Source organism: Myotis lucifugus, unplaced genomic scaffold (assembly GCF_000147115.1).
Source record: "Myotis lucifugus unplaced genomic scaffold, Myoluc2.0 scaffold_15, whole genome shotgun sequence".
In the NCBI taxonomy this organism is placed as follows: Eukaryota; Metazoa; Chordata; class Mammalia; order Chiroptera; family Vespertilionidae; genus Myotis; species Myotis lucifugus.
The window spans coordinates 3,937,896-3,963,129 of NW_005871063.1; the positions used below are offsets into that span (position 1 = coordinate 3,937,896).

Below are 25,234 nucleotides of genomic sequence, written 5' to 3' on the forward strand. Positions count from 1 at the left end.
CCAAGAACACACCCACTGGTGGGTGGATAGAGGGAGTTTGCTGCTAAAAGCTGCGTAATTCAAGCTCAGCTCCTCAAATGAACTGCCGGGAGCTCCGGGAACGCGTTCAGAGCCCCAACGTCAGGTTTCTGGAAGGCAAGAAGTGAGTTGAGCTGGAGAATTGCTCTCAAGACAGTGGGAGAGCTGACAAATGCATATAACATAATCGAAGCGCAGAGCTTTAACGCACCCTTCTCCAAGATCCCTGGAACAAGGCCTTCGCGTCCTGCTTCCCAATCTGAATAGGGCGGACACCCAGGTCAATTTGTTGAATGGGTGAATTTGTGGCTATCAGTAACCCAGCCACCAACACCGTTGTTGATGGAATAATGAAAAATTGGGAAAAGTGGGGAAAAAATAGACTAAGTTACAGGAAGTTGAGCAGAGTAGGTGGTGGTGGTGGGGGGATAGCTTTGGGTGGAAGTTAGGCTATCAAAAGCCTCCTTGATCCTTCTTTCTTCTGGGTCTTCTGTTCCTGCCAGGTGAAGAATGCATGTCCCCCTCTCCTAAAGATGACCAGTCTGGAGGGAGAGGGGCTGAGGGTGGGGAAGGCTGAGGAGTCTGAGCAAAGCAAAGTAGCATCTTCTGGCATGATCTGTTTTTATTTACAAACAGAAAGAAACAGTAGTTCTAATGCATTCAAACTGAGTAAATGTGTGTTGAGAGAACAGGATTCACTCAACCTGGAACTGAAAGAAATGGTAGCTCTAGTGAGTTCAACTGAGTAAATGTGTGTTGAGATAACAGGATTGACTCAACCTGGAACCGAAAAAATAGTAGCTCTAGTGAGTTCAACTGAGTAAATGTGTGTTGAGAGAACAGGATTGACCCGGCCTGGAGATAGTAAGAGAAGAAAAGGTGGCCCCTGATCTATGGAGTAGATAGGAAATGGGTTGGAGTGGGAAAATACTGGTACAGAGGTGCTCACTTGGAAAACTTTTGGATAAGAAGTAATCGAGGGCTCAACGCGGGGCTGGCAGTGGAGATAGGAGAACAGCTTTGAGCTCTCAGTTGGAGATAGAATCAGGTCAAGCTTCTGATGCTTAAGGACAAAGACAAAATCAAGGATGACTGCAAGGATATTAATTTTGCAGTACAGACAGTCCCTGACTTATAATAGTTTGATTCACCATTGTTTGACTTTACAAAGGTATGAAAGTGATGCACATTCAGTAGAAACTGTACTTGGACTTGCGAATTTTGATCTTTTTCCGGGCTAGTGATATGCAGTAGCATAGTCTCTCATATGCTGGGCAGCGGTAGTGAGCTGCAGCTCCCTGTCCGCCATGCGATCACCAGGGTAAACAGCTGCAATTCTACAGCTGTGATTTTCAACTGGTGTGCCACAATTTTTAAAACGTGCAATAACTGACTATTTAGTCAGGGGCACTGGCCTCTTTTCCCTTAGAATGTCAAATAAAATAAATGACAGCAGCCAACACAATAGCTTTCCGATGTGAAAGGATCAAAATTATACCTATTTTTTGTTGGATCAGCAAAAATATATAATTTTCAGCGTGCCGCAGAATTTTAATAATTAGTTTATGTGTGCCATGAGATTTTTTAAAAAGGTTGAAAATCACTGTTCTACAGTGTACTGTGTTGACGGTGTATTTCGGATATTGTGTTCTGCACATGGTTAACGTAGGCTAGGCTAAGCTATGATGTTCAGTAGGTTAGTTATAGTAAATGCTTTTTAAAAATATATTTTATTGATTTTTCACAGAGAGGAAGGGAGAGGGATAGAGAGTTAGAAACATCAATGAGAGAGAAACATTGATCAGCTGCCTCCTGCACACTCCCTACTGGGTATGTGCCCGCAACCAAGGTACATGCCCTTGGCCGGAATCAAACCCAGGACCCCGAGTCCGCACGCCGACGCCCTATCTACCGAGCCAAACTGGTTAGGGCTTAAATGCTTTTTTTATGGTATCCCCAACTTGCTTTCAAATGACTCAGAAAAACAAAAGCCTCTATACTTGGAAAAACAAAGCAATGTTGCAAATTGATAGCTGGTGATTGGTAGATATAGGTAAAGTGAATACAGGTAGTCATTGAACTGGCTTTTCAATTTTTCCTCAGCTCTAAACTTTTCAAAGTTGGGGAGGATTGGTTTCTCTAAATTGTTCTCTAATCACATTTGCTTAGTTCCTTCTAATCACTCTATCTATGTATCTATGTATCTATCTATCTAATCATCTATATTCTCATTTGTTGAATCTCTTAGAATATAAGCAGTGTCTGGTTCACTATTGTATCCTAATGCCTAACTCAGGGATAGCTACAGAAAAGCTATTTAGTATACTAAACATTTTAAAGTAAACTGAGTTATTTTTTTGTAGTTAAAAACTAGAGTAGGCTCTTTTATCTTCTTCTCTGCCTTCTTTTTATAGAATAAAAATCTTGAAAACCAGGAGCAGGAAGCTAAGAGAGCTACTGGGCTTCTCCCAACCCTTCTCCTTCTCACACATGGAAATCCTTTCATGGAAAGCCAAGTGAGTAATGAAAACTACAAGTAGCCAAAGAAAGGTGGAGGTGGGTGGTGTGGTGGTGGGTGCTATTAGTTCTTCACTGCTTTGCCAAGTACACATTCCCCAGCCTAGGTAGGTTGTGACTCCAAGAAATAATTAAACTCAACAAGTCAAACTCTAGAAAAAAGATTGGCCTTAGATTATTTATTATTAACCAGTTACATAAGCAATACACAAAATGAGAAAAAAATGCTGTAATATAGCTTATATTTTATTTTCCTCGTTCCCTGTATTCGATATTCATGTTTACATTTAGCTGTTGTAGAAGAATGGAGGTACTGTGAAAAAACAAAAGGATATTTATTGTCACTGAACTGGATCTCGGATTAAAAGGAATTAGCATGCAGACACACACATACACACACATGTGCTCTCGACCTATATCCACCTGGTGGTGGCATAGCCCAATTGCAATTTCAGTCTTTTTGAATGACTTGATCTCTTAATAACCAACCAAATTGTTAAAACTCAATACATGATCACAGTAAGAGCACCATAAATAAACACACAATATACTTATGATAAAATAGAACCCTTCATGGCTCAGAGGCCAACGTTTATTTAAAAATTATTTTTGTATTTCTAAGACAAGTAATATATGTGCTTATTAACTTATATTTACTTTTGTCCAAATAAATTTCTAATAAGTACAATAAAAACAAGTTTATTTTGTACCTACTGTATTCTGGTATTTTAACAAAAGTAGCTTTTTAGACAGTCATTGTTATAATTTAAAATTAAAATTTATGCTTCTTGGTTTTGGATCCCTAGTGAATAGTATTTAATCTTGCTTTGTTCATCTATGACTTAACATTTTCCTATGGATAATGGAAACAGCAAAAAACTGTAATTATTTTAGCAAAAAATAGTTCCAAGATACGTTAGTAACTGAGTATTTAAAAATGTAAATAAAAACATAGGCCAAATGAACAGAGGCCAGGTTTAAGAAAACTTCTGTAATTTACATTAAAAAGCCATTAAATGACTCATCTAAAAGCAGAAATCCAACTAATATATAAAGAAAATGAAATAAACTGTATATGAGAGAAAAGAGTAAATAACAAGATACTCGTTAGTTCTGTCGCGGTAGCTTTCTGTAAAGTGGGAGCTGGTACAGCCTCTGGCATCAGAAATAGAGGACCACCCCTTACTGGGTGTGTGACTGAACATCTGTGAAATGTTAACAGTGATATAATATCAATACCTACTCTCTCAGGGCTGTATTTAGGATTAAATGAGATAATGAATGGACCATTTTTAGTGCATTGTTTGGCACTTGGTAAGTAACACAAATATTTTGATGATAATGATGCTGAAGATGGGGAAAACCATGAGAAGTGAAGTAAAGTGCTTTTTAGTAAGTTACAATGGAAAGTCTCAAGGGCTTAAGGTGGTTTTATAGGAAGTACAGTCAGTGGAAAGAACTGTACTAGGCCCTGGACAGCTGACTTCAATCTCTCCTGATGAAGTTCACAGTTGAGTTCAATGAGGAGTTTGCTTTACCTTCCAGCCCCAACATTGATCTCTTCTTTGTAAGCAAAGTAGGAAGAGAGCTGATGGAACACTCCATACCAATGGAGAATTCGAGTTGCCCCATTTAGTTGATTGTTTTATTTTATTCAAATAAAGAGCTCATTTACATTCAGCTCTCAGTGAGAAAGGAGAGAAATTAACATTGCCCAACATTGCCATGCCTGCTTGTCCCAAAGAAACTCCACGAGGAAACAGCCACTTTCCCATAGTCCCTGAGGACCTGCCTTGAGAATGAAACACAGACCAAATTATTATAGAATTTTAGTTAGTCTTTAATATAACTCCAACTCTTTAATAGTAAACAATGATGTAAGTACAAAATATCCACACACGCTACCTATCAGTAGTTCCGAACAGTCACGGGGTCACACTGTTAGAGCAGAGGTCACTCACATTTTAAGGAAATGGGATCTACCCTGATTCAGTGGAATTCATGCTCTGGCAGTTGGAAGAAGGAGGTGAGGCTTATTTTGTGCAAAGTATATTCACTTTACCGAAAGCAGCTTTCTTCTCTCTCCTTTACTTGGCATTTAAAAAAAAAAAACCTGTTCATTTTCCTTTATGTTAAAAGTGCAACAAGGACTGAAGGGGCCTTTCCTTCCTGAAATAAAATGAACTATACACGTCATACATCCTGGCTCAGCTTTACTAGTTAAATTCCCTCAGAACGAGCCATTCATTGAAAACTAATTGTTAAGAGAAGTGAGCGCACTTGCATACCCAAAGTCCATGTTAGAGCTCACAATACAGGGCTCTGTGGTACAAAGTGCCTATGAGCAGCTTCCTATCGTATACGGAGGCCACAGAACTTCCCTGGAGAACAGATCCATTGTTGGCATAAACTGTGGTTACTGTAGGCTTCTCTGAGAGAATATTCTGGATGCGGAGAACCTATTCAGGAGAGACAAAGGATTACTATAGAACCACCATACATCCACATCTCTCCATCACCAATGATCCCTGTCTCCCACAATGAAACAATGATTAAGAGGACATGCTGTTGAAAAATAGCAGTTACCAACCTTTTTTAATGCTTAAATTAAAGTACTTTCTTAAACCTTCAAAGAAAGTACTTTCTTAAACTATCTAGTTATTTCCTGCCAACACAGGATTTAGTGTTATTATAGTAATTGAGCATTAATAGGAATACTTCCACACTAATGTGCCTACTTTCACACAACTTTAGCTTGAACAAAAGCCATGTCATGTGGTGAGCTGACGATAAGCCAGGTATTTAAAAATTGCCAGGATACCACACAGGGAGGCCACATGTCTTTATAAAAATGCCTTTTGACTAGCTGCCACCATAATTTCATACATCAAAAGATTACCTTTCTAAAAGTATTTGAGCAATGTGAAATTCTGCCAATTATTGGCTTAAAGCAATTACAAAACCACTACATTAGTTTACTGTATTATTGGTTTAAAAGGACTACATCAACCATCCCCATGACGGTTTATTGTATTAGTAGTTCAAAAAGACTTGAATAATTAAGGTTGAAAAACGAAAACTATAAAAACCTGTGAGGAAGGAGGATTGTTCGGGTCATAAATGAAGAGCTTCTGGCCGTTAGGATGACAGCCTACCAAGATGTCCCCCGAGGAAGGATCAATAGATAAATTATCCACCAGTGTATCCAACTTGAGTACCTTCCAAATTAAAAAATGTCAATAGTTAAATAACATGGGAAACTTGATTAAATAATTCAGGGCTAACCTTTTCTGTCTTGGTGCATGGGCGGGGGCGGGGGGGGGGGGCAGGGATTACACACACCTCCCTGCTGCCAGCCTTTTAACACCAATATTGGTTCAAATAAATTTAATCAACTGATTTAGAGCCGCTTTTCATCTTCCCTGAAATTAAGAAAGTTAAGCTGATAACCAAACTCTAAAACATGAACTCCTTAAAAGATGCATAATGATCAGTGAGCTCAAAGAACTCATTCAAAGCAAAATAGGAAATTCTTAATCAATCTAAAATATGTGTTGTCAAGTAGGAAGAAAATAATAATGGTGTGGTACCCAATTTCTACCTTCATTTATTATTAAAAGAAATGATAGCATGCATAAATCTTCATTTCAGAATTCATCTATTAGTCTTTTCAATTGGGAAAATTCTTATTGGAATGCATCAGGTGACATATCATTCCCAGCCCACCACTGCATGTAATGCCGGTCAGTCCTCATGACTGCTGGAATAGGAGACTTGGCCGGTTATACCACGGTGATATTTAAAAACCCAAAATAGCAACACTGGCATCCATAGTCTGTTCTAAGTGAGGTATTGCAAAAGCATAGTATAACTATGCAATTTCAAAGTATATTAGATTAATGTTGACTTTATATATAAAAAGAAATATTTTACCTTCACTTGAGTTAAATTCATATTATGCTGTTTTTCCAAAACATGAATTTCATGAGCCAATATATCAGCTACATAGATGTACCTTTGCAGAAAGGACACATTGGTTAGAGCTCCATGACAACATAAAGCTTCATTAATACAGTATGCAAGAATGAGTCTTAATAACCTGCCGAGAAGGTAATCAATGGTGGGCCCTCAAGCAATGCTTGATAAAGGTCAATTTTTATTTAAAAAGTAAGCTTTCAAAATCAATTCTGTGTTGCTACAACAATCACGGAATTGTTCAATTATTTTTCAAAAGGTTTGTAAGGAAAAGTAATATAGGATGTCATTATGAATATAAAGTCTGTGATATTTGCCACTGAAAGGACAATGAAATAGATGTTTGGCTTCAGAAAAAAAGGTTTTATATTTCACAATATAATTTGATACTTCTACATATCATTTACATGTTATGGTACAGAACAGTACACATTTTACTACAATGTGTATTAACATATTTAATTACATATTGAAAATTTTAAGCATAAGAGTTAAGTATCTATTCAGAACAATCTGTCTAAAGGGTGAATTAATGGACTACTTTATGGTAATTTCCCTCATTGAATTGACCGTTCCATGGCAACTGTTCTATTGAGCAATTATCACGTGTAAAGCCATGAACTCAGTATTGTGACAGATAGAAACATGAAAAAGACACAGCCTTTTTCCTGAAAAGTTTATAGTATATTGGAATGATCGGACTGGTTTATACACATTAAACAATAATGCCCATGACTGCTACCATAAGAAATACTTCCGGTCTAGAGACTGAAGAAATATCTAATTCTTGAGAACACAGAAGGGCTCACAAAGGAAGGGGGATCTGCAGTGATATGGAACTAGAGACTGGAGTTGAGGATATGAGGACAAAACACCATCAAGACAGGCGAAAACATGTGAGCAAAGGCACAGGGGCAAGAATGAGAAAGGCATGTTTGCTAAATAATGAGTTCTTTGTCTAAAGCATGGGCTGCACCAAAACAGTAGAAAAGGGAGGTCTGAGTTAGCCTATTAAAGAAATTCCAACCTTTAGCCTGCCTTGATTTAGTAAGCAATTGGGTTCCGCTGAATTTTTAGAATAACAAGGAGGCATGATAACAAATAGTCATTCCATTCAACAATTACTGGGCATTTGCTTTGCACCTGGCAGTGCTCAGCATGAGTCCAAGATGAAGCAGACAGAACTCCCTCTTTTGGAGGCTCTTAAAGGCTAGTGAAATACAGAGAGAAAAATTGGCAGCGGTGGCAGAGAATGGAAGTGGACTGGAAACAAGTTGGAAGGATGTCTAACACTCCAGCCAGAGAGGATGAGAAACTCAGCCAGGCAGATGTCAGTGGAAAGGAAAGAGGGTGAGAGTAGCGGATAGACACAAAGGTAGAACCAACACAACTTGCTCACTGATTAGCAAGGAATGGTGCAAGAGGAGGAGTTAAAGCTGAAGCCCCTTTTAGTATTATTTTTTAGTTTGAATGATTGCAAAGTTTGACTCTCAGAAAGATGAGGGTTGGAAAGAAAAACAGATTTGGCTGGCGAAGTTGCACTGGGTCAGTTATAGACCATTTAAATTAAATGATTACTCATTCATTTTCTGTGGTCAACCAGAGAGAAGAAATTGTGTCATGAAAATAAAGACATTTGGTTGTCAAGGACTGCCAAATTTATTTCGTATTATATTTGTAGTAGTTTAAATTGTTCAGAGGGCTAAGGCAGTAAAAGGGAAAGTTAATAAAGAATATATCATCCTTTCTATAAGCTGTGGTTTTATATGTGGAACATATAAAAATAGTAAGATACTTACGGAGGGCAATTTGACAATATCTATTAAAGATGTTTAAGGGGCTCACTCTTCGAGCAAACAGGTCTATTTTAAGGATCTGTCTGTGCAAATGTGTAAGAGGAGGGGCTCATTAGCACCACATTTAGCCAGCGCCCAGCTGGCATTTGAACCTGGGTCTGTATGACTCCCAAATCTGAAGATTTAGCCATTATACCATAAAGCTACCCTAGGGAGTTTTTCCTTTTAAAATATTTGGATAAGTTTAAGTGGTAAATGAGAAATATAAGATGGTATTTATACAGAAAAAATTAACAACCTACATATCCATCAACAGAGAATGGGTTAAATTAGTTTAGTAATATACAGCCAATATAACAATGACATATTCATTTAAAAGGGACCACCTACCTGACACTTTGATATGTATATGTAAATATGATCCCATCTTATTAAAAATTACATTTATAAAACTAGATTCTATAATGATATATACCAAAAATTAGATATTGTATGTAAACATATAATATATAAATACTAGAGGCCTGGTGCACGAAATTTGTGCACCCAGTGGGGGTGGTCCCTCAACCCAGTCTTGCGCCCCCTCGCAGTCTGGGAGCCCTTGGGGGATGTCCGACTGATGTCCTTAGTGCTGCCATGGAGGCAGGAGAGGCTCCTGCCACCACCACTGCGCTTGCCAGCTGTGAGCCCGGCTCAGGGCTTCTGGCTGAGTGGCACTCCCCCTGTGGAAGCACACTGACCACCAGGGGGCAGCTCCCTGGTTGTCAGTGCACGTCATAGCGACCGGTTGTTCCACTGTTTGGTTGATTTGCATATTGGCCTTTTATTATATAGAATAGTACATATAATTACATAGTTAATATATTATGTGTACATATTTAATCATGTATCATATATATATAAATATTACATATTATATAATAAATATATGATTATAATAAATATTATGTTAATAATATAATATAAAATACATACATATAATATTTATATATAATAACCAAAAATATCAAGTAAGCTATTTCCACACTGAAGAAAAAAACCAAGTGAAGAATTTGGCCCATTACATGACTGAGAAGAAATCAAACGACTTTTATAAGGGATCATACTTTTTATCAGGTGAAATGTTGATTCCATTAGCTGAGTCAAATCCTTCTGCTACCAGTTTAACTTCATTTGGACTATAGTAAACAACATTTGTCCAGTGTAAGTTCAAGTATGTTTCCAAATACTTTAAGAAAGGATCAGAGAAATAGTGGTCATTGGTGGCATAGAAATGTGCAGGTCCAACAGCTATGATATCATTCACACTGAAAGAGAAAAATAACATGTGAGAGAACATAAAAAGCCAGTTGGTCTCCACTTTAAAAATTAGGAATCCAGAAGGTTTACACAATACATGCTTTAAATTTTTGGTAAGAGGTTTCCCAAGAAAAGCTCAGCTAAAACCACATGGCTATTGTCATATACAATATACTATAAAATCATTTGCCAAAGAACAATTTTGTATGGTACCAGGTAATTGGAAGACATGTCATTTAGCAATTAAGGCAGGATTATTTTAAAAGATAAAAGGTCGTGGTGCCAACAGTATGTTTTTTAAAAATATATCTTTATTGACTTCAGAGAGGAAGGGAGAGGGAGAGAAAGATAGAAACATCAATGATGAGAGAGAATCATTGATCGGCTGCCTCCTACATGCCCCACATTTGGGATCGAGCCTGCAACACGGGCATATGCCCTGACCAGGAATCGAACCCGACCTCTTGGTTCCTAGGTCAATGCTCACCAATGAGCCATGCCGCTGGGCAACAGTATGTTTTTTGACAGCAAGAAATGTAGGAACCCAGCTATCCTTTATAGAGCTGGATGAGGAGCCTCCTTGGCTGGTGGGCTGGTTGGGAAGCCAGTAACATTTGCCTGGCTTCCATTTACTAAGTTGCTGGATTTTCCCAAGTTTCTCTGCTTAGTTATTAGTCAAACTCAGGTTGACTGTTCAATTTCTACCTGACTCACAAAGCCAACCAGCCGAGAATGAACAGGCACTCCATAAACACTTGCAGAGAGATGGATGATGAAATTGCCATAATCCAATGCTTCAGGTGAAAGATTTATATGCTAAAAACAATTACATTTTTAAAACCAGTTAGGCAAGAGTGTTATTAAATTTAAATTCCAATTACCCGATACAAAATTGTCTGAAAGGGCTGCTTTCTCCTTTGTTAAATAAAAACGGAGCTACAGGGTAGGTGGGTCCCCTCATTCTGAAAGAGCTCTATCATGCAGAGGCTGCCAGGGTGGTATTTATGCTCCTATTTATTATGAATCATTCCGGAAGAATGATTGGAAGTTACATGCTTCCCTAGTTAGGAAAGTAGAAATTAAAAATATCCATCAAGTTCAAACTTTAAAGAAGCAGTAGGCTAATGCAAACTGAGCTGTTGAGGAACACAATTCTCTTTCAGTCCCATTGTCAAGCAGTTGTGTGCTCTTGAAGGAGTAGCAACCCACTCCCAACCCAAATCTCTCCAGTTCTGTAGGGTCATTAGCCCACAGCTCCCGCTAACCCCGTGAAAGCTCTTTGTGTTAGTCCCATGCAAAACATGCAAACTCCATAGAAAGCAGGCTACCATTCCTCGATCGGGCAGGTATTATTGTTAGTTGGGTGATGAGTCACCTGAAGGTGAAAGCAGGAGAAATGGTGAGGTTTGTTTAATATTCCCATGATGGCCCTGACGAGCATCTCCTCTATACCAAGCATTTCATCATTTCTCAAGAGAGTCCGCATTGAACACTGATTACTATGATGAAGGACATTGACTTTCCCTGCTCTACAAAGACACACACACACACACACACACACACACACACACACACACACACGCATATGTGAGAGGACCACCATGAGGAATATCTGAAAATGTTGGAGATAAATTGGAGAATGAACAAAAGGACTAAGTACCTTGGAAGAAGCTCATGCTTGACTGTTTTTAGATGCAAAAGAGAATTATCTTCTTCTTGAAATTTAAAAATTTCCACTGTATTCTTGGATTCTGGGTGGTTTACAACAAAGAGATAAACCGTGTCATCTGAAAAATTGAAAGAACAGAGTTAATTTACAAGACAGCCATAGTACCTCCAGGCAGACACTGACATTTAAATACCGCAGGCAAGGAAAGGTTAAATGTCCAAGCTGTTAGACGACCTAACAGATCATTCTTCTTCCCTGTCTTTCTCGTCACTGTTTGTCTGGTGTTATTTCTGATCATTGGTCCCCTGACCTTTAAGAGAGAGTGTTTCCCACTCCACACACAGAATTCATGAATAATCTGTTTATAGTTTAATTCAGAAATAAGGCTATTTTTAATGCCATGATCATAGGTATATAAAAAGGTCATGAAGTCTAAGCATTCTTTAAGGTGCTGTTAGAAATTTCAAAATGCAGCATAACTTACAGTTAGTGGCAGAGGCAAATCAACTTATTTGTCTGAAGAATTCAGGAATAATTCATGAGTTAATTGTTCTCTTACTTCAGACATGATCCGAATCTATTTTCCACAGTCATTTACAAACCATTATAAGTTTCTTAATGTTGGTAGCTCATCAGCTCTTACCGCTGTCTATGAAAGTGCTGATACCATGTGGATTAAACGAAGCCAAATTAAACCCACGGCTAATTCTTAATTCCAATGCCCTCGGGTTTTCGTCTTTTAGATCCATCATTAGTATTCCTCCAGGCTTGTCTGGTGCAAAGCTGTGGAGTCCTGGATATTTTAGACCCTTTTCAAAACAGAGGGAAAGGTTAAATACAAAGGCTTAAGTATTTTTATGGACTAAAGTGGGAACTATGAATAAAAGATAAATAGAGACTTTGGTTGAAGGTGGTGGCATAAAGTTACAAACACAAAGAAAGCAGAGGGGAGACAATAGAAAAAATAATAATTGGGAGCTGAAAAGCTGAAAGATGAACAATAACTGATTTTTCTGAGTTGAGGCAAAAGACCAGAGGTTTAGTCTCTTCAGAGGGCAACCAGAAGGTTTGTGGACTGGGAGACACCCCGTGGGGATACGTGAAAGTTTACATACTGACTGTGGACCCTGGAGCCCACAGCCTGCACTTTGCTTCTATGAAGCCAGAAGCCTTGGTGAATGGAGTCAGTCAAGACTCCCCTCTTTGTCTCACATCCTGTTGACTCTACCTTGAAAATATGTCCCTTCCTAAGAATGTGAACATCTTTCACCACTTCGTCCATGACTGCCCCGGTCTAAACCACCACCACAATTACGCAGTAGCCTCCTAACTGGCCTTTCTGCTTCTGTCTTTAACTCTCTGCAGAAATCTAGTCTCACATCAACATCCAGATTTTGTCAGATGATGTCACACGTTGGATCAAAAACTCCCATCTTACTCAGATTAAAAGCGAAAATTCCTAGGATAGCCTAAAGGCCCTATATGATCTGCCCTGGTCACCCCCTTCACCCTACCCCACCCTAAACACTCCATCTCTGCGCCCTCACCTCCTACTACCCTGTCCTCACTCATGTTGCCTTGGCCATTGATGCTCTTCAAACAAACCAAGCACATTCTCACCTCAGGGCCTTTATACACCCTGTCCCTTTTGCCTTAGCAATCCGCACCCCCGCCCCTGCCAAACCCCACCAAGATTTAGGACTCCTTACCTCAATTTCTTTATATCATATCTGCACCAAATGTCACTTATTGCTATTTGACATATACACATATATATACAAATATAAATGGCAGCCTGACTCCACCCTCACCTCAGCTACCACTCTCCAATGTCTCACCTTACTTTATATTTTGCTCAAATACTGCCACTATCTGACATATATTTGTTCTCTCCCCACTGGAACCTGAGTCAGAACTTTGTCTCATTCGTTCACTGCTAGAACCCAGGAACTGGATCAGTGTACGGCACACAGTCTGTCCTTTTCCCACTGATTGCGAATGTCACCTTTATCATGTACTACATTCCTGTGTCCATATTGGTCGGTTTGGGAACTCATGCTTATTCACATGAATTACTACATTATTATTAATTACTTATTAATTACTATAGCTTTATTTATAAGATATGAGATATAGATAGATATAGCAAATATATATATATATATATATATATATATATATATCCCCATATTGCACACTCATTGCTTGATCTTTACACAATAGTCTTAAATATTTCTGCTCATTTATGTTTCTGTATAAATTCTGGAGATTAAGTTGGTGTGCTAAATAAAATATTATTATTATTATTATTATTATTATTATTACATTTTCTATTTGGTTTTTCTTAGTGCATGAGAAAGCCATTTAGTTTTATATGTTCATTTTGAATCCAACCATTAACGTATTTAAAAACCAGGTAACACACTATCTGAAAATAATAGCAGTTTTGTCTGTTTATCTACCTCATATTTCTTTTTCTTGGGTTATGAAGAACGCTAGTAGATTGCTAGTGGTTATAGTGTGGTTTTTTTTGGGGGGGGGCGGCGTTTTCTTCCTTCTCTAAACATTAATGGGAAGGCAGCTATTATTTAACCACTAAGAATTATGTTTGCTGTAGGTTTCTGGAAAGTTATCTTCTATTTCTAGTTTTCCTGGATCTTTTAATCAGGTTGAATTCTATTTAATGCTTTTCCAGCACTCACTGAAATAATCAAAGTCTTTCCTCTTTTAAATTTTTTCAGTCATATTCTATGCAAATTTTAGAGTACTAAAAGAAGTCTCGTTTTATGCACAAAATTGGACATAAAAGAAATTCTCTCCAATTAAAAAGAAATCTATCAAAATGACATAACTTCACGCTGGCAGGGCCAGCAAGTAGAATAAACTGGAACTTCTCTATTGCTACCTGGCAACACCACTTCAGTGGTTAATAATCTCTATTCTTTATCAACATCCCATAAAGAATAGCAGGGTTTCCACGCACAGGGGATGGTGATGACTATTCCTGGTTATTTTAATTCTCCCTAACATTTAAATCTGTTTTTCCTCTTTTTTAAAAGAAATTATTTTATTTTTACTGACTGTAAAAGACACACAAACATAACATCTTCACCATATTAAGTGTACAGTTCAGTAGTGTTAAGCATATCCACACTGCCATTTAAATCATCTTTACAGTCGCTTCTGTGTCATCCAGCTCCTCCTTAAGTGTGATGTTAGTTTTGAGGTGACCCTCAAATCCATAACCAATGAACAGAATGTGTTGGATGAACTAAATTGCTTGGAAGAAGAACAAACAACTGATGTGATGTAGGAGTTATTCATTTAGAAAGGAGCGTATTCTGGGAAATATTAGAAACAATGCTGAGTAAATTAAAGAGACAAAGTGGGCTCATTTCTAAATTTGAAAAAAAAGAATAGAAAAGAAAGTTATATAACCAAGGAAGGATACACACACAAAACAAAAACAAAACAAAACAAAAAAACACCAGAGGCAATTCTGTTGACAGTTATAAGATCCTTGTGGCTATTAAAGCCCCTCAGCTGAAATTGCTCTAGATTTATGTACTAGGAGACTTCACTCCTCCAAATTCAGATTTATTCCGATGGGGAGAAAATCTTGAAAGGGGTGTGTTCTGGGTTACACAAATCTCTGACAACACCTCCTTTTCAAAAAATTAAAAAAGCAACTGCCTTCTACTTTACTCAGGATTTTTGCATCTCTAGTTATGTATAATTTTAACTATTAGTCCTACTGTTTTTTTCTTAAGCTGATAGGCATATGTGCAAATAGACCCAGAGTCCTACAAGAAATATCATTTTACTAATTCTGTGTAGGTTATTAAATCACTTTTTTTACAACTGTATTTTAAAAATGTAATATAAACATCGGTGTTTCTGCCAAAGCCCACGGCATTTCCTTTTTCCCTCAGTGCTAACAACCAGCCGCTCGCCGTCTTTCCTGTAAAAACCATCAGGAGCCTGGCGAGTGGTCTCGCCTCATTCTCATCTGAGCTGAGTTCTCTCACCTTCCTCCTAAGTCTGACAACTGTTTTATTAGTGTTGTGACTCCCTTCTAAAGCATCTTCAACTTTTCCACATCCCTCCAGAATCTCAGAGCCTGAAAATAAGGGATGCTGAGAGGGAACAGAGTAATTACAGGCTGCCTTCAAAGGTGGATCCTGCTTCCTCAAGCAAAACTGAACCCACGAAGATGCCCAGCACCCCCACCTCGGCCCCGGCCAGGGAAGAAAGGCGCTCAGAACGTCCCCATCAGCCCACGTAGACAGTTTTCCAATTGCCATGTACACTGATGCAGGCCAGCATCTCACAGGCCAATCAACTTTGAGGTCTTTCTAACGTATGACTGCAGAGGTTATTCATTTTCAGCTTATAAAAATGAAGGAACAGTGAAGAGGTTGAATAAACTCAGTGAATGACTTTCAATTTATGATAAGCTATTCAGCGGGAAAGAAAAAGGAAAACATTGGCCTTGTCTGGGAAAGTTGTATATTGTCTGAAAATAAATAAATAAATAACAGCAAGAATATCAGCTCAAAATTGAATATCGAATGGAAAAAAAAGGTAGATGCTGTATCAAATATTCACAATAATGCCCCAAATATTATTTTTCATAAAAAATTTTTAAGACACAGATTGCAATGGAATATTTAGTGCAATGGGATAGTTAGTGCAATGCGTCGGGGACATAAAGAACAATAAATCAGTTACTAAAGACTTTTTCATCTCTGAATTCAGATAAGTGTGAGGAAGTTTTCCAAGATCCTGTTTGATCTGTCGTTTTTTTTTGGTTGTTTTTTTTTCCAAAACGTATTTTTAAAAGTGAGGAATTTAAAATGTAAGACACTGCTCTGCCGGCCTCATCAAACACCCTTGCATCTCCTCCTCTTAGATTGGGGAAAAAGAAGGTACTCACCACACTAAGGAAAGCCAGACCATTGGGAAGGATGTCAATATCTTCAGCGCCAGCTTCTGCAGGTTCAAGAAACACATAAATGTCATGTTCAAATTCTGTTATTTGTTAAACAGAGCATAACTAGGACTTTGTTTACTCTATCAGTGTCTGTATCTTTAGGAATGGTCCTGATTTTTTTCCAAGGAACTACTCTCTTCAATAAACGTCAGTCTAAATCCCTTCTTGCAGTGAACTTCTGACTTTAAATGTTAGATAGTTTATGTTTACTCCAATCAAAGTCAAGTAATCACCACATTTCCAAAGATAATACAGAAAAAGTTGACATCTGCACACTCTGATGATAAAATCCAGATGTCTGTACAAAAGTAATTGACATCAGGGGAATATTACTTTCAAAATGAAGGGCTCCTGGCCATTTAACCATGCAAATAGCCTTGTCCCTTTCTCTGCTCATTCAATCTGAAGCAATCACAGACATTTCTCTCATTAACAGAGATGAAACACCTGGGATTACATAGTCCCTCTTTAAAAACAATGCCTGCTTGTTCTCATGAGCAAAGAAAGCTTTCTGTTTAGTCTTTAAATTTAGGCTTTAAATTACAGGGGGGAAAAACTAGCAAAAGAAAATTAATGAAAAATACCAGGCACCTAAGCCAGTTGAAGCTTCTAACGCTTGTTTCTGAGGCAGACTACAATTACTATTGATTGTTTATCGATTGTCTGCAGTACACTCCACACAGCACAGCAAATAATTAGACATAAGGCCTTCCCAGCAGTCTCACTGTGTAAATTCCGCCGACAGATAATAGACCCAAACACAAAAAAAGAGGAATAAAAATGGCTTAGATTAAGCCAAATCATGACACATTCTTTGAGTCCACAAAATCCAATCTTCCCTTTCAAGAACTTTCCATAGGATTCCACCAAGATTGTTGTCTAGTTTGTCAAAAAAACACACACAAACCAAACAGCATCTACCTGGCCATTTTTGTTTTGATTCATGAGTTTGGATTTGGCTGGTTGTTTCCAGTGTTGCTGGCTCTAACATAATAGAGAAAAGTAAAAAAGAAAAATGCCAAGAACTTCACTTTGTAAAGATGATCCATCTGCCTGTTCCTTAGAAAGGAGATTTAGTGAAAGAACTTTTAACCTGGGGTCTGTGGATCCCTAAGGAGTCAAAATGGGTTGCAAAGAGTCTATGAATCTTTTGAAATTCTATGCAATGTAAAATGTTCTCTGTATGTGCAGATGTTTCTATGAAAAGGGTGTTGGGCCTTTAGCAGATTCAAAAAGGTATCTGGGATACCTCAAAAAGCTTAAGAACCACTAGGCTCTAGTCCCATGGTGGTTCTCAACTAGTAGTGAGCAGGGACCAGGGGAACTCTACAGCACACATACATGATGTCCCAAAAAATGTATACACACTTTTTAACAGCTGATAGCTCAGTTTTGGAAATGAAGTGTATTTTAATAAATACTTTATAATTATTCAAAGTGTGTGTATACATTTTTGGGGACACCCTACACACACACACACACACACACACACACACACACACACAATTCTAGTCCAAGTTTTGCTTTCTGGATCCATTTAGTAGGAGCTCAATTAAAAGTTGTAGTTCCTAAAAATTAAGATTATTTTATTTCAATGTATACATCCTTACACACAGACAAAAAATATATATAGAAAAAAATCAACAATGTTTCTTTGGATATTAGGATTATGAGTGATTTTCATTTTCTTCCTTATACTTTTCTTTAATTAAAATTTTCTACAAATACTAGTATTATTTAAATAATCAAGAATGAAGAATGTTTTTAAAATATATTTTTATTTCAACTGTATTGTAACTTTTTTATGTTTAATCCACGGCCTAATTCCAAGGGGGGGCGGGCGGGAGATGTCTTACCTGTAGCTTTCTTTAGAATGTTTTCCAGATCCACTGCCTCATCTTCATTTCTACAGCCGTTACTATAATAGGTGTTTATTATCTCTTCTCACCTCTGTCACCTCTTAAGTGCAATTACTGAAAGGTAGTCAATGCTGGAGAAATTTTTTCTCCAACAATAATAATAGTAAAGTAATGGTAGTAGCTATTCACATATATTGTTTACCAAGTATCAGGCTCCTTTTAAGTACTTTATATACATTTTTCATATAACTTTCATAACCCTAAAAAGCAATATCATTATCTCTTATTTTAGAGTACAAACTATGGAGACTTTGAAAGGTTAAGCAAATTATTCAAGATCACAGACTGGAAAGCTGGGACTTAAATCCTTTTGTTCTGACTTAAAAGCACATTGGGGGAAAAATACAACCTCACATTTAATGAATTTTCTGTCAGAACCATCCCCTGGTTCCTCTCTGCAGACACTTCACTTTGTAAATTCAACTGCAGTCAATTCCATATGTTGGCTTTTGCCCAAAAATGCTTGCTTCCATGCCTCTCACCAAGATCTTTACCAGCTCATATCCTATATTTTTCTTTAAAACTTTTCAAAACTCTTTTTCTCTAGACAGTCTTCTGGCTTAGCACATCTGATTTTGATCCCTCTTGTTCCGTTAGCAATTACCTCTCCGTGTCAGAGATGGCCACCTGCTCCCCAGGATCCATATTCCCCCTTTTCGGCTACAGGCACATGGCAACAGAGCTTTGGCTATTTCCTGCTTTTTCCTGCTGGTCATTTGTCTATGTTTAGGTTAATGGGATCTGATAGTACAAGATGTATGCAACTACTAGGTAAAATAAAGTAAAACTAATATCCATGTAAATTTTCATTCTTCCCCTTCCTGATGGGAAATGGCAACTAATCAGAGTTCTAGTCTTGGACCGAGATGGAAGCAATACGTAAACAAGAGTTGCGTTGCTTCACCAGCCTTTGTCCCAGGATGACCATGTCATGTAATCACTGTGAGCACAGTCATGTAATCACTAAGCCATTTGCTTATCTTTGGACTATCATGTAAGAGAGAATAAGTTTCTCTCTTCTCTAAGTTCCTTATTATAACTTCATAACAGCAAATCAGCCCTTGCCATACCCAATAGAGTGTCCAGTATGTAATATAGCCTATTTTTTCTCTTTTAGGTTACCACTTAGGCATGTGTATTAATCACTCGGAGAGTGTGATACTAGAAAGAGAATTTGCAAAAGTTACTCCATCTCTCTGAGCCTTGGGTCTTTATCTGTTATAAAAAGAAAAAAACTGTCTATATCTCATAGTAATGGGTTTTTGTTGTTTTCCTATTCATAGGCATACTATAAAGTACTTAATGACAAAGGCTACAAATTTTAATGCTGTTTTTAAATCTCCCAAGCAGCAGTTGTAAAGGTCTTGATTGCCAACTTAAATCACTTGAGAGAGACAATACATTCAAAATTTTGTTTTAGTCTGTGACTCTGAATGCCAGCATTTTCAAAAAACATTTAGAAAATTTTGTAAACTTTCAAGCCTCAGAGTTAACTAGATCTTATTGTTATAATTTTTATTATTTAGATACTGATAGTATGCCAAATCTTGGGTGATAACATTTTAGTTTCTTTCTGTAAGATACACTGAGAAGGAATACAAAAAATGGAACAGTGAACTCATTCTCTGTTCCACAGGAGGTACATAACTTATATTTTATGTGGTAGGTGATTATTATTTATTAAAACAGAGTATGTATGTATAAAGCACCCAAGAGTTGCAAAGAGTTCATTTCCAGCCATGGTAAATGTAGCATTGGTACGTGCGCTCTGGGGAGCGAGGGGGAGGGAATAAAGGGTAAGGGGGTGGTGGTCTTATCTCTTGGAGGAACCACTTGGCCTCAAGTATAGGCTACTACTGTTTCCAAAGTAGAAACTAAAAATGAGAACCTCTCTATCCCTGCTGCATACCCTGAGAAGTGCTTTTGTCTACATGGGAAAGTATGCACAGTGCACTGCTATTCCTTGTAATCAAAGACCACCGAACAAGCAACTGTTGTTAAAAACATATAACGTGTGGTTACAAGCTATTATTAACCATTATGCATCGCTAACATAGCATTCGACAAATGTTCATATAGTGTGTGCTAACCACAGAGCATAAGCCAAAAGAAAGAAAAAAAAAGGCTCAATTCTAATTAGATCTAAAAATGTATCCCAAATGTGCTTCTAATCACTCATGGTCTTCGCTCTGTTGCCTTTTGAAGCGCCTCAGAGGCATTAAACACTTCGCGCGAGGGACCGTAGGTGACATATTTCCCCGTTCTTTCCAATTCCAGACAGCAGCTCACACATATCACAACATAAAGGTCAGCAACACAGACAGATGCTCGCTCAGAATACAAATGTTGCTGGGCTTGTTTTTCTCTGAGGAGCCGTCCATCCCCGTGAGTTGTAACAGCAACCATTTGGCAGTTTGTCCTGTACTGTGTCTGGCTGCGCCCTCCTGTCTATTCTGGGACTTGAATTCACAGAAGGTGGGCTTCCCAAGGCCAAGGGCCGCTTAATAATTGGACGATTATTAACTCAGCAGCGAAAGTAACCTTAAAGATCACCGACTCAACCTCCCAACCTTGTACAACATTCCTTCCAGATGCCATCTGGCTTTTGCTTAGTGACCAATTCTGAGGGGGCTCTTCATGATGGCAGCCAGAAGGCAGGATGCCTTGCTGAGTTTCTTGGGATTCCAGGCAACTTAGTTCTAGAACTGTCTGTATTATTCGGCACAGATCTGGCCCATCTGGTCCTTGATACTGAGTGTGTATTCTCCTGTTAAGTGTTTGGGCAACTGCAACAAAGAGAAGCCCCACGAGGAAGGAGTCTAGGGGAAGAGAGATGGGACCAGGAAGAGTAGAAAAGCAGCAACGGAAAAAAAGGAGACAGAGCACATAGGAAACAGATGTGCAGAGGAGAGGCGAGGAACAGAATAAAAGAAACTTTGAAGTGGAAGAGGCTCTCTGCAAACGCAGAGGGTTCATGAGCGCGAAGCCTTCTTGGGTGTGATTAGGAAAGGTCACTACACTTTTATTTCTGCCAGAAGAACACTTTGAATGATGTGTGGAGAGAATGTGGTCATAAATACGCCGTACTGAGTTTATATGTGTTGCCGATTCGAGGGCAATATAGCATTGACGACCAAAACTTTAAACATATACACTAACTGAACAATAATCCACTATTTTTTTTTTCAAAAGGCAGTTCCATTTTTTTTTAATATATTTTATTGATTTTTTACAGAGAGGAAGGGAGAGAGACAGAGAGCCAGAAACATCGATGAGAGAGAAACATCGATCAGCTGCCTCCTGCACATCCCCCACTGGGGATGTGCCCGCAACCCAGGTACATGCCCCTGACCGGAATCGAACCCGGGACCTCTCAGTCCGCAGGCCGACGCTCTATCCACTGAGCCAAACCGGTTTTGGCAATCATTTTTAATTTTTTGAGGAAATTCCATCCTGTTTTCCACAGTGGCTGCACCAATCTGCATTCCCACCAACAGTATATGAGGGTTCCTTTTTCTCCACATCCTCACCAGCACTTGTTGTTTATTGATGATAGCCATTCTGACAGGCATGAGGTGATATCTCATTGTGGGGTGGGTTTTTTGTTTTGTTTTTTATTGACTTCAGAGAGGAAGGGAGAGGGAGAGAGAGATAGAAACATCAATGATGAAAGAGAATCACTGATCAGCTGCCTCCTGCATGCCCCTACTGGGGATCAAACCTGCAACCTGGGCATGTGGCCTTGACCAGAGCCGAACCTGGGACCCTTGAGTCCGAAGGTTGAAGCTCTATGCACTGAGCCAAACCAGCTAGGGTGCATTGTGGTTTTAATTTGCATCTCTCTGATGATTAGTGACATTGAGCATCTTTCATACACCTACTGGCCATCTCATCTGTATGTCCCCTTTGGAGATGAGTCTATTCAGGTCCTTTGCCCATATTTTAATTGGGTTGTCTTCTTGGTGTTCATTTGTTTAAGTTCTTTATATGTTTTGGAAATCAGCCCCTTAAAGATTCTTTAAGGACCCAGGAGAGATCTTTTTTTTCCCCAAGTTTAGGACTTTTAATTTGTCTCATAGCTCTGAAGCAAAATCATGATAAAACATTCTGCTTTCCTTTGTACCTCAACACACACACACACACACACACACACACACACACACACAACTGTAGCGAGGGGGAATGATTTTGTACAATGGGAAAAAACAATATAAATTCAAAACTTACAGATAAGAGTTAGCTCTATCACTCATCTCTTTAAAAATCCAGTCAAAACCAACAGAGTATCTCCTTTGAAATATTATACAAATGGATTTCCAAGTAGACCTCAGGACTGTATGCTGTCTTGGAATGTCCTTAGAAGGCTCTGTCATTGGTCAGGTAACAGAGTTAAAACACCAGAGTCCTTTCTTTCAAATGGAAGAGGGAAAGACAGGAATAGAAGATATTCGAACTTCATCTTCTTTCCTTGTGGCTTCTGGTCTCTAATCCACTATTGAGGCTTTATCCTACAGACAAATGCAAGAGCTGTACCTACAATTATGTTCACTAATTTGTTCGTCATTGCAAAAAATTGTAACCACGCAGATGTGCATTAAGAGGGAAATGGTTAAATGAGTCATGGTACATGTAAATATCAAAAGGAATGAAGAATGGGCTAGACCCGTCATCCGCAAACTGCGGCTCGCGAGCCACATGCGGCTCTTTGGCCCCTTGAGTGTGACTCTTCCTAAGCCTTAGGAGTACCCTAATTAAGTTAATAACAATGTACCTACCTATATAGTTTAAGTTCAAAAAATTTGGCTCTCAAAAGAAATTTCAATCGTTGTGCTGTTGATATTTGGCTCTGTTGACTCATGAGTTTGCCGACCACTGGAGACCCACATGAGCTGATGCGGGAAGCTGCTCATACTATGTTTGGAATAAAGCAGGTTGCAGAATATAATCTTATACTAAGATGCCTTTTATGAAAAAAGGTAGATATATATGTGCTTCCTTGATGTTGATTTTTTTTACAAAGTAAAACAAAGACCCTCCACTAGCAAAAAGACTACAGCTCACTTTATTGCGATAGTCACTTTATTGCGATGGTCTGGCCCCAAACCAGCAATATCTCTGACGTTTGCATGTATTTGTTTGCATTTGCCTTGGAAATATCAGGAAGGATAAGAAAAAACCTTTACCCTCTGGGGTTATTTCTATGGGGAATAGAGATGTTTGTTGAGAGATTGTTATTTTCTATTTTATAACAACTTCTTTTCCTTCTGTCTTACCTCTACTAGCTGACTACTAGGCTAATGGAACACATATCTTCGTGGCCACATACAACAAAGAATACATACTTTACAAAAACAGTTCAGAAATGTCACTAAGCAAGCAAGAAAGCAAACAATAAATATAGGATTATATAAATAATAAATTACAATGAGAGTAAAAGAGAAAAATAAATACAAGGGGATGAGATCAAAAGAGGTTGGCTAAAGAGGTTTTGTTGCTCTAATTTAATTGTTCCTCTGAGAAACAGTAATTGGCGTGCCAAAATACTGTTAATGAGTTTTTGAATGTTGGTGGCCAAACAATGGAAGGTATAGCACAAGCATTTTCTCATACTCACCGATGCCTTTAATCAGGTGGCAGTTTGGAAGGTCTACGGATTCTACTTCACTGGAGGCTTTAAGTCGATTCCTGTTTTTAAAAAAAATTCACCTGTTTATGTATGTATTCCCTGCTTTGTTGCAGAAAGGGTTTAAGAGGCTTACAGCCATACAGAAAACACAGCACAAATCTAAAGCAGAGAAAAGAGAAGGTAGAAAGACAAGGGGAGGAATATAAAACATAGAATGGAGTTAAAATAACAATGCATATCACAAAGTTCTATAGGTGAACATGGGTTGTAAAAGAAAGTCAATACTCAACAAAAAAAACTTCTAATGCGAGTTTCTATGCAAATGTGCACCTGGCCGCTGGTCACATGTCTCACAGCTCTGGTGCTGTGGGAAGAGCTCCAGGTGTATAACCGGAAGCTCTGTCTTCTCTTGAGGACCCCGGGGAGCCCAGAAATGCTCAGACCCTCTGCAAGTGACAAAAGGGAGGCCAAGAGCGAAGGGCATTATTCAGAGCGTGGCACACAGAGGACACCCCACAAGCAGTTATTATGGAAGAAGTGGAGAAGGTCTCATCCCGGGACAATATCTATTAGAGTGAGAAGGTTGGAGAATACCACTTACTCTGGCAAAACTACTTGTTGTTGTTGTTTCAGGAAAACTAAAGTGCAGAAATAATGAGAATAATGTTGAGCTCTAATAAAGTATCTTTCCCTCTCCCTTCCCACCCTAGAGTAGGCCACAAAGCAGTTTGGGCAAACACGTTTGGGATCTATTGTTTTGAAAGCCACGTACTGCAGGCTTTCCCCTCTCTTCTCTCACTGTCTCACCTTCCTGTTCTCTCCAGTCATAAATAATGCCAATGGTACAGAATAGTTTACATTTTTCAAAGTAGTTCACCCATCCACACTTTTAAGAGACCAAAGGACAATTTGCCACTTGTCTCTCTCCTATTTATCTCCTTGACAGCATCTGACTTCTAGACACTGAATATAGGGGAGACTACTGGTTTCTCAACAACAAAAACAAAAACAAAAACAAAAAACTAGGCCTAGATAACCCAGAATTACCAACAGCTGGTGGCAACTACTATATATTTTGGCATATGTAAAGTTTCTAATTAAAGTTTTAATCACTATGTATTTGGAATCATAGAACTCGAATAGTGTTAAATTTCTTGAAACAATATAGCAATAAAAAATAAATGAATAAAATAAGTATATAAAATATATAGATATAATAAAAATGAAAAATAAAATAACTAAAACATAAAAATAAAAATTATAACTCATGTTTGTGAGTTGCAGGAGTAATTTATAGGGGATGACAACTATATGTAGCCTTATGTAGTAGCAGTGGTAGTAATACTAGTGATGAGGATGCTGTTGCTGATAATTATGGATGGTAAAAGGAAATCAATAACAAAAATAGCTAAGAGGTAATTG

At 38.3% G+C, this 25,234-nt stretch overlaps 1 protein-coding gene across 3 annotated transcripts in view; it reads right to left on the reverse strand.

Annotated features, from left to right (window-relative positions):
• Positions 1-2,760: 2,760 nt before the first annotated feature.
• The window catches only part of PON2 (paraoxonase 2), a 29,759-nt gene continuing 7,285 nt past the window's right edge, over positions 2,761-25,234 (reverse strand). Inside the window, exons 1-11 of one of the 3 annotated variants that reach the window (XM_023750736.1) lie at positions 23,801-23,883; positions 22,414-22,694; positions 18,124-18,185; positions 16,211-16,266; positions 11,918-12,083; positions 11,266-11,392; positions 9,413-9,613; positions 6,469-6,550; positions 5,625-5,753; positions 4,824-4,994; positions 2,761-2,848 (exon numbers count right to left, since the gene is read on the reverse strand). In XM_023750736.1, coding sequence (XP_023606504.1) covers positions 4,836-4,994; positions 5,625-5,753; positions 6,469-6,550; positions 9,413-9,613; positions 11,266-11,392; positions 11,918-12,083; positions 16,211-16,266; positions 18,124-18,185; positions 22,414-22,559 — 1,128 coding nt within the window. In that variant the 5' untranslated portion in view covers positions 22,560-22,694; positions 23,801-23,883 and the 3' untranslated portion in view covers positions 2,761-2,848; positions 4,824-4,835. Of the gene's footprint in view, positions 2,849-4,354; positions 4,995-5,624; positions 5,754-6,468; positions 6,551-9,412; positions 9,614-11,265; positions 11,393-11,917; positions 12,084-16,210; positions 16,267-18,123; positions 18,186-22,413; positions 22,695-23,800; positions 23,884-25,234 lie in introns of those variants that run through there. The other 2 variants (XM_023750735.1, XM_006084987.2) reach the window with 2 other exon arrangements.